The sequence below is a fragment of the Ailuropoda melanoleuca genome, chromosome 6, assembly GCF_002007445.2.
Source record: "Ailuropoda melanoleuca isolate Jingjing chromosome 6, ASM200744v2, whole genome shotgun sequence".
NCBI lineage: Eukaryota > Metazoa > Chordata > Mammalia > Carnivora > Ursidae > Ailuropoda > Ailuropoda melanoleuca.
Genome location: NC_048223.1, coordinates 55406336 through 55414873, shown reverse-complemented (window position 1 = coordinate 55414873; position 8538 = coordinate 55406336). Strand labels below are relative to the sequence as shown.

The 8538-nt window shown below is 39.7% G+C and overlaps 1 protein-coding gene across 1 annotated transcript in view; it reads left to right on the top strand.

Annotated features, from left to right (window-relative positions):
* The window catches only part of RYR2 (ryanodine receptor 2), a 445869-nt gene that overhangs the window by 414784 nt on the left and 22547 nt on the right, over positions 1-8538 (top strand). The window contains 4 exon segments of the mRNA XM_034663566.1: positions 266-484; positions 1986-2116; positions 3425-3467; positions 6227-6360. Of these exon segments, the coding sequence (XP_034519457.1) occupies positions 266-484; positions 1986-2116; positions 3425-3467; positions 6227-6360 (527 nt within the window).

The following is an 8538-nucleotide window of genomic DNA, read 5'->3' as shown; positions in this document are numbered from 1 at the left end:
CCCCCCCCCCCCGCCCAACCCCACATGTGTTAGAATCCTCATAACTCTTGCTTGGATTAGAAGGAATTTTAAAGAGTGTGCTCATTATTTGCCATCGGTTTTTGAAAAGCTATCTTTTTATTTTTAGCCTTTGCTTTTAGTCTTTTCATGGGACATGGGCTTCATCTCTGGCTCTTTGCTGTTAAGGCTGGGTTCCCACTGTTTCTTATTGGTGCCCATATCTTAGAGGAAGTGAACTGACTCTACTTTAAATGGTTTGAATCAGGTCTCCACTTCTTCTGTGGTTGAAGGAAAGGAGCTCCCCACTCGCAGTACGAGTGAAAATGCCAAAGTTAGCAGCCTAGACAGCGGCTCGCCCAGAATCATGGCGGTTCACTACGTCCTGGAGGAGAGCAGCGGCTACATGGAGCCCACTCTAAAGATCTTAGCTATTCTGCACACGGTCATTTCTTTCTTCTGCATCATCGGATACTACTGCTTGAAAGTAAGCTAGTAAGGCACCAAGGGATCCGTGTGTGTCCGTGTGTGCATGTGTCTATTGCAGGTTGGACTTCCAGGAAAGCCGACTCTGAGATGGGAAATGGACCTGCATGAGAATTATTAGGGACTGTTCTATGAGTCAACAGATGTGGGGCAAGGAAAGGAAGTAGAGTGCAACAGAGGGAAAAGTGGGGCTATTATTCACACGTGACAGGGCACATGCATGGGCCTCAGTCCGTGAACCTGGGATGCCCTTCCAGGGTTTTCTTGGGCTGGGGCATTAGAGCCTGGCCTTCAGAGCTCCATGTTGGCCACAGGCTGTCCTAGGAAGGGCAGGTGGCTTTGGGCCTGCTTGTTGTAGCTTTCTGTCATGTCTTGGAAATTATTCATATATTGGCCAGTTTCACCAAAACTTGACCCCACAGAAGTAACCCACCATGTCCTAGCACGGCTCTGGTGTATCAGAGTTACAGAGTGCATCATGTGGAAACTTCAACCGTCGTTTTGATTGTCCTGTTATTAGGTGCCTATTTAATGCCATCATTAGCAGAAATGCTTATAGTTTGTCACGTTTCACCCAGAAAATAACACAGCTCTATCCCTAGATCCCTACCAAGAGAATAATATAATTTGGTGAATAGAACTCAAGAGTCTCCGAGTGCTCAGGGCTGCCTGTTACTTTTGCAAACCTCTTTATTTTTTCCTAGCAAGACACATTTCATGGTAACACTTTACTTCACTATCCCCTGCCTCTGATTGTGAAGCTTCTAGAAGACTTTTGAAAAACCAGATCCCAGAGTAAAAGACTAAAATGTAAAATTTTCTTCAAAAATTCCTCTCCCTCCTTTCCTTTGTTTTATGAGTTGGGGTAGAGGGAGATATGCTTGGATACTTCCAGAACGTCTGCGTCCTTCCTGTATCTGTGCCTTGTGTAAAATCTGTCCAGATGAGAAGATGAAATGAATCAATATGTTCTGGAAACATTTTGGCAAACTGACAAAGACTTTTGCTGATGCTGAAATAAAAATTTATTTCAAAATGCATATGGACACTCTAAGAATGGAATCATTAAAGAGATTTTGCAAATAAAACTGCACTTTTTAGAAGCATGCCTTTTGGAACGTTGGTAACATTGCTATATTTTATTGTAGCTGTTCATGTCTCATATATATAAATATATATAATAAATATATTGTAATAAAAGATATATTGAATCTTTTTCTCTTTAATATTTAAAGATGATTTCTTTAGTGCAAATATCTGTAAATTTCTATGTGTTTAGAAACATAGGATTATATAGGATATCTATTCCATTTCTGTTTTTCCTAAGCCTCTAGATGTTTTTCTGCCTAAATATAACCAATTCATTTTCACTCAGTTTTACCCTCCTGGAAGTAACATGGGAAATATTTCTTTTTCCAAAAAGCTGTTTTGTACAGATAGTGACCACAAGAGATGCCAGTAAATCTAAACTAATTTCAACGTGTTTATTTTTTCAAATGTAGGTCCCACTGGTTATTTTTAAGCGAGAAAAGGAAGTAGCTCGAAAATTGGAATTTGATGGGCTTTATATTACAGAACAGCCTTCAGAAGATGATATTAAAGGCCAGTGGGATAGACTTGTAATCAACACACAGTGAGTAAAGAATTATTTGAGACATTTCTATGCTCAAAAATTTCAAGACAAAAAAAAAACTTTGCTGGAGTTCCTGCAGATTTGTCAAAAGTTTAGCAGAGGTGACTAATAGTTACATTTTCGGCCAAGAAAATCAAAAGACTAAGCGCTGTCAGCTCCTTAATGGATGCTATCAATTTTTTTTCCCATCTGTGTTTTGAATTCCTTAATAAAAATGGCTTTGAGTCCATTTTCACAGCACTGATGGAACGTGACATCCATGACTCAGTGTTGAGGGAAGAGTGTGGCTGCAGGTACATAACCTACAGTGCAGGGTTCTCTCCTCCCAAAGCACAGAGGTGGCAAAAGTTAAGGAAAGAGTTGTAGCATTAAGAGCAAGAATACTGAATTTCATACTTTTCATGTACCTAAGTTGTCAACCTGCTGTTGGTGCCATCAAGCAGCTGGGCATCAAACTAGCCAAGGAGTATGACCTGTAAAACTTAAGGCAGAGAAACAAATATTTTTTCTATACAGCAAATATTTAGCCTTGTGAGATCAAAACCCCAACTGCTAGCTGTTGCTCCAGGTATAAACCCGCCACAGAAGTACCATTGTCTACTGCTAAGGGTATTAGTGATGCAATAGTTCTTGAGTAGTCTGTACTCAAGTGTGAAATATCTTTTTATTGTCATCAGTTTTGCTTATTCTTAAAAGGTTAAAATTTCTGATAAGCTCTGAGTTTTCAAACAGGGATGATTTATTTGTGCATTATAAATGTTTACTCTGAATGCTCAGTGTTTTATTTACAACTCTGGCTGTTTATACTAAGTCGGATTGTGTTATAATATCAAGGTGCCAGAACCGTGTTTTGGTCCCATGCTCAGTTTCCTTGAGGATAACTGATGGGAATGAGATATTTTTATGTCATAGGAAAAACAATGACAAATTTTTAGATACTTTAATTTTGGAACAGAATTGACAAAAAAAATGTATGTCATTTGACACGTTACAAATGACATATATTGACAAGTAAGTAAATAGAACAAGACTGCTCCTTAATAAATGTGCTCATATTCTTTTCCATTAAGATAGTATCCCAGTCTTTTTGTGACTTTGCATGTATATATTGATAGAGTAGCATTTAAATAATATTTGATCTACCTATGACATAGAAAAATTATGGGATAAGATGGGACATAAATGTATTATGATTTTTGTGATTGGAAGAATGTATGTTTATATATTAAGTATGTTGTATATTCCAAACAATATATCATTATCATTTTTTCAAATATTATTTTACTTTTATGCTTTTATATTTTTTAGGTCATTTCCCAACAACTACTGGGACAAATTTGTTAAAAGAAAGGTAATACTTCCCAAAAGGAATGCATTCTTGGTTTCTTTCCTAGAGCACAATTCAGATTTGAATTCGATGTGGCTCATACATAAAATGAAATATTGAGGGGTGCTTTATCCGTCAACGTCATTTCAAAGTGGCAATGGAACTGAATATGAATTTCCAAACTTGCACGTAAAAAACCCATACTCTGTAGCTATAAAATAAATAAGCACGGCTTCATCCCCTGTCCTCTGACTCAGGCTATAGAACAGTGCTCAGTCTGCCCAGGAACAGGACTTGGTGAGAATTTTCTCTCAGATTGTCTGAGAGTAGCTGATGGCCATTTTCTGATATCTCCAGGGCTGGAATCCTGCTTTACATTACAGAAGTCAAGTCGTTGCATGACAACAATGGGTTGAATTTTATTTACATTATATAAACTTGAAAGATCTTTTTATTTTCATCAAGTTTTAGTCTTCTGATGCCCCCCGCCTCAGAGTGTAGTAGGAAGAACTCCGGCACGGAGTCAGTGGTACTCTGGCACCTGCTAGCTCTCTGATTTTGAGTGTCAAGGATCATCTCTGCTCTTCCCACCACATAGGATTTAAATGTTAGATCACATTTTCGAATGAAATAATATAAGTGCCATTACTTTTGTGTTGTACAATACTATAAAATGACATGCCAGCTCCCACATATTCTTTGAGCCTTTCTAATTGCCACACTGACCCAGCTCACCCTCGGGTCTGTGGTGGGTTCCAGCCCCAGGGGTGCCGTCTGCAGTGAATAGGCAGAAGCACCTGCCAAGTGAAGTGGTCGTGTTCCCTTACATTCCACCAGTTTAGTGTTACTCAGGACGGTTCGCAACGAGCAGCCGCAAATTTTGTGTTACCATTCTGAAGGAAGATAGAGGGCTTGCCCCAAGAATGTAAATCAGGTAGATGATAAAACACGTTGACTTTTTTTTTTTTAATAACAAGACTTTTTAGTTGAGAGAAGTAGCATGTTTGTCGATTTTTATTTTGGTGCAAGTTTTTTGTCTCCTTGTGTGACCTGGCATTTTGAGAAGCATTGCGCTACTGCCTATGAGCACATCCAAAGTAGGCCAAAGCTTTGAAAGACTTATTTTTAAATAATTTTAAATAGATAATTTGAACGTTTTAGTCTCCTTAATTATTTAACGAGGAAGCAGTTTTCAATTCTTAAAGCACAAGTTTCTCAGAAGGAAACTGCATATTCAGAGTCAAATAAATAAATTGTAATTGGAGTTAGGACTATTCATGGCATTCCTACTGTGTGTGTGTGTGTGTGTGTGTGTGTGTGTGTGTGTGTGTTGCCGGATGTGTTCTCCTGGGAACGAGGTGAGAACACAGTCCAGAGGGATCAACCACTCGGCTCATCCCAGCCCATCTGTAGTGCCGGGAGAATAACACAGAACAAATGTTTTCATTAACCTTTGTAATCAGTGTTCATAGACTCTTTACTCTTTCACATTTTCATTTACCTTGATTATATACATTTAGAGAAAGCTGATTTCTATTTCTTTCCTTAAAGATTTATTTTAGAGAGAGAGTGAGAGAACAGGGCGGGGGGAGGGGCAGAGGGAGAGAGAATTTCAAGCAGACACCCCGCTGACCGCAGAGCTAGACACAGGGCTTCATCCCACGACCCTGAGATCATGACCCGAGCTGAATCAAGAGTCGGACCCTTAACTGACTGAGCCACCCAGGCGCCCCTGATTTTTATTTCTGCTAGTCCCTTCTTTCTTTCCATTAACGTATTTCTTCATACACTCTCTTCTTTCACTTTGGCATTCCCTGCGTCCTTTCCCTGTGTTCTCATTTCCTCCTTTCCTTCTGCCCTCCTTGTGCCCTCCTTTCCTACCCTCTTTACCCCTCAGTGGCTGGTCCTCTCTCCTGCTTTTGTCTCCTTACTCTTCCCATTGCCTCCACTTTCACTGCTTGGGGGACTCTTATGGTCCGTCAGCGTTGGGCCAAGAGTGGCTGTGTCATGGAGCTGCACCACCTGGGCTCGGGGGTGAGCTGTGTGTGTGTGTGGGGGGGTCATTCAGAAGGGATTCAGATGGTGCCCAGGAACCCATGCTAGGATTTCACTGAAGAAATGAGGGGGGGGGGGCGACAAGGCCCCAGGGATTACTGAAGGGCTGCTTCAGTCAGGAAACAACAGGAGTGTTGACTGGTGGTAACTGAGACCCCAGAGGGGATGCCATCACAAGTGGCCCGCCCTTGGCCAGTGGTGGGCTGTGCAGATCTTGGCTGCGGGTCAGACCCTGCCTGGTGGCTTTCTCACCCTGTCTCTTGCCAAGCTTAGTAACCTTGAGCATGTTCTATTTACTAAGACACAACCTCTTTATCTGCAGAACAGGGTGCTAATAACAGGAAACTCATATACTGTGACAATCCCATGAGGGAAAGTAAGTCAAAGTTCTTACCATAATTCCTGGCACAAAGAACAAATTTGGTTGAAGTTCCTTTCATTCCATCTTCTTCCTCTCCTTCTGTACTTGGCCCACCCTCTTCATTTTGCATTCCTCCCTCTCGAGTAAGAAATCTTGTTCCTCTGAGAGGTATGATGCTGTAAGCTTGCTGTGACCTATTAAGCAGTGTGATCACAGAAAAGGAGCCATAAACAAGAATTTTAAGTGAACTTGAACATAAAGCAAATATATAGTAAGTGTAAAAACAGTTAGAGGTTTGTATGCATATGCATACAGGGGGTTAGTTAATGTAGGAGGCCAGTAAAATGCTTTCATTCCTGTCCCCCAGGTTATGGACAAGTACGGAGAGTTCTATGGCCGGGACAGAATCAGCGAGCTCCTGGGTATGGACAAAGCTGCTCTGGACTTCAGCGATGCCCGGGAGAAGAAGAAGCCAAAGAAAGACAGCTCCCTATCGGCCGTGTAAGTGTTGCTTATGCCCTTTCCTATAGCCCTACACTGAAAGAAGAAATTCAGGCATTTCTGAACGTGCTAGTGCACTGATTTTCTTTCCCTCAATGTCTGAGGAATAGAGAGAGGGGAAACAGAAAACGTAACTAAGGTCTACTTTAAACTTCGGGTATTTTCAGCTATGGAATGATTATATTTTTTCCCTACTAATTTTGGAAGGTGACTTTTTTGTTATTTACATAAAGCAAAAATAAATAAAGATTTGTGTTCTTAATTTAATTTGCTTTTTCTAATCCCTAAATTCCACTTAAGTCAAACATATGCAGAAGCATGATATTTTTCTTTTCTGATGCTTCCTGCCTGAAAAGAGGTTAATCTTTCTTATATTTTGGAAGAGGGACCTGTGTAGCCCTTTTATTAGATATGTTCGAAGTTCATATTCTTTTATTATGATGTGTTTCATTAAAATAGCAAAGACTCATACGCCAGAAATGCTATGTTGTCATGCTGTTACTTGGAAATTTAATTTTAAAATGAGGTGCTCCTAATACTGTGCTTTAATGGAATAATATATAACTAGAAGGTTGTGAACCAGTTGAATTGAATTTGTCTGAGATTGAATTTCACACAGACACATATGTAGTGTGAGTGTACATATATATACACATATATATTTTGCAAATTGGATGACTTGTAATTCTGGAATAAATATAAAGCATATGTGCTTTTAGAAATGTACTTTCTTATTGTAGCACTTGATGATTTTAGAGGAAACATAACAGTCACCTTCCCTTTAAAACATGTCAACCTTTCTTTTTTTTTTTTTTTTTTTTTTTTTAAANTTTTATTTATTTATTTGACAGAGATAGAGACAGCCAGCGAGAGAGGGAACACAAGCAGGGGGAGTGGGAGAGGAAGAAGCAGGCTCACAGCAGAGGAGCCTGACGTGGGGCTCGATCCCGTAACGCCGGGATCACGCCCTGAGCCGAAGGCAGACGCTTAACCGCTGTGCCACCCAGGCGCCCCCATGTCAACCTTTCTTATTTGTGTATTTATGGTCTCAGTCAACGAGGAATGTGATGACTTTGAAACTGTAGTAATTTGTAGGGCTCTGTAGGGCAGTATTACTTTGTCTCAGATTAATATTTTAGCTAGCATTTAAAAAAACAACATTTTGACTGACGTTTCTCATTGGTCATATGTTTTTTAATCTACCTGAAAAGTTGTTAGGGTTATAGGGTTTTTACAAATAAAATCAGACAAGCAAATATATGACAGAAACTGCGAATTTAGATCCACAATATCACCTGGGCACTTTAAGAAAACACATGTGGGACTTAAAGACCATGTTGATGTATAGAAAATGAAGCATACTGACGGTGCTGAGAACTAAGACCCTTACGGTAGAATTTCACAGAAAACAAGGACTGTGGTCAGAGTGGTGCTGAGCTTTCTACTAACATTTTCAGATCTCTGAATATAAGACTATGTCTTCTTAAATAATGAAAAAGATGGAGAAAAAAATAAACAATGTGGTAAAATGCTTGAGAGCTTGATTATTTTCCACGAGAGCAATCTAAAACAACAGAAGTATTTCTGTCAGGATTCCTGAATGTTGTATGGCAGTTTCTTACTTGATTTAAAACACTGTTATTATTTTTCATCCCTGTCAAACACTAGGATGACACGTTTGCTATCAACATTTGCTATCAAATGAAGAAAATGCAGGCTGCTGGCAGCCATTCTATCCCCAGGAGGTAATCTGGCCACCTATTTATTTGATTGACGAGCCCTATATATTTGATTGGCAAATAAATATATACAAAAACAAATACATGAATCATCCTTGTATTCATTCACATTAAGATAATATTAATACACAAACCAGATAATCTTTTAAAATTTGATCTTTCTAAATTTTTTTAATGATTTTTTTATTATATTATGTTAATCACCATACAGTACATCCCCGGATTCCGATGTAAAGTTCGATGCTTCATTAGTTGCGTATAACACCCAGTGCACCATGCAATACGTGCCCTCCTTACTACCCATCACCAGTCTATCCCATTCCCCCACCCCCTCCCCTCTGAAGTCTTCAGTTTGTTTCTCATAGTCCATAGTCTCTCATGTTTCATTCCCCCTTCTGATTACCCCCCTTTTCTTTATCCCTTTCTTCCCCTACCGATC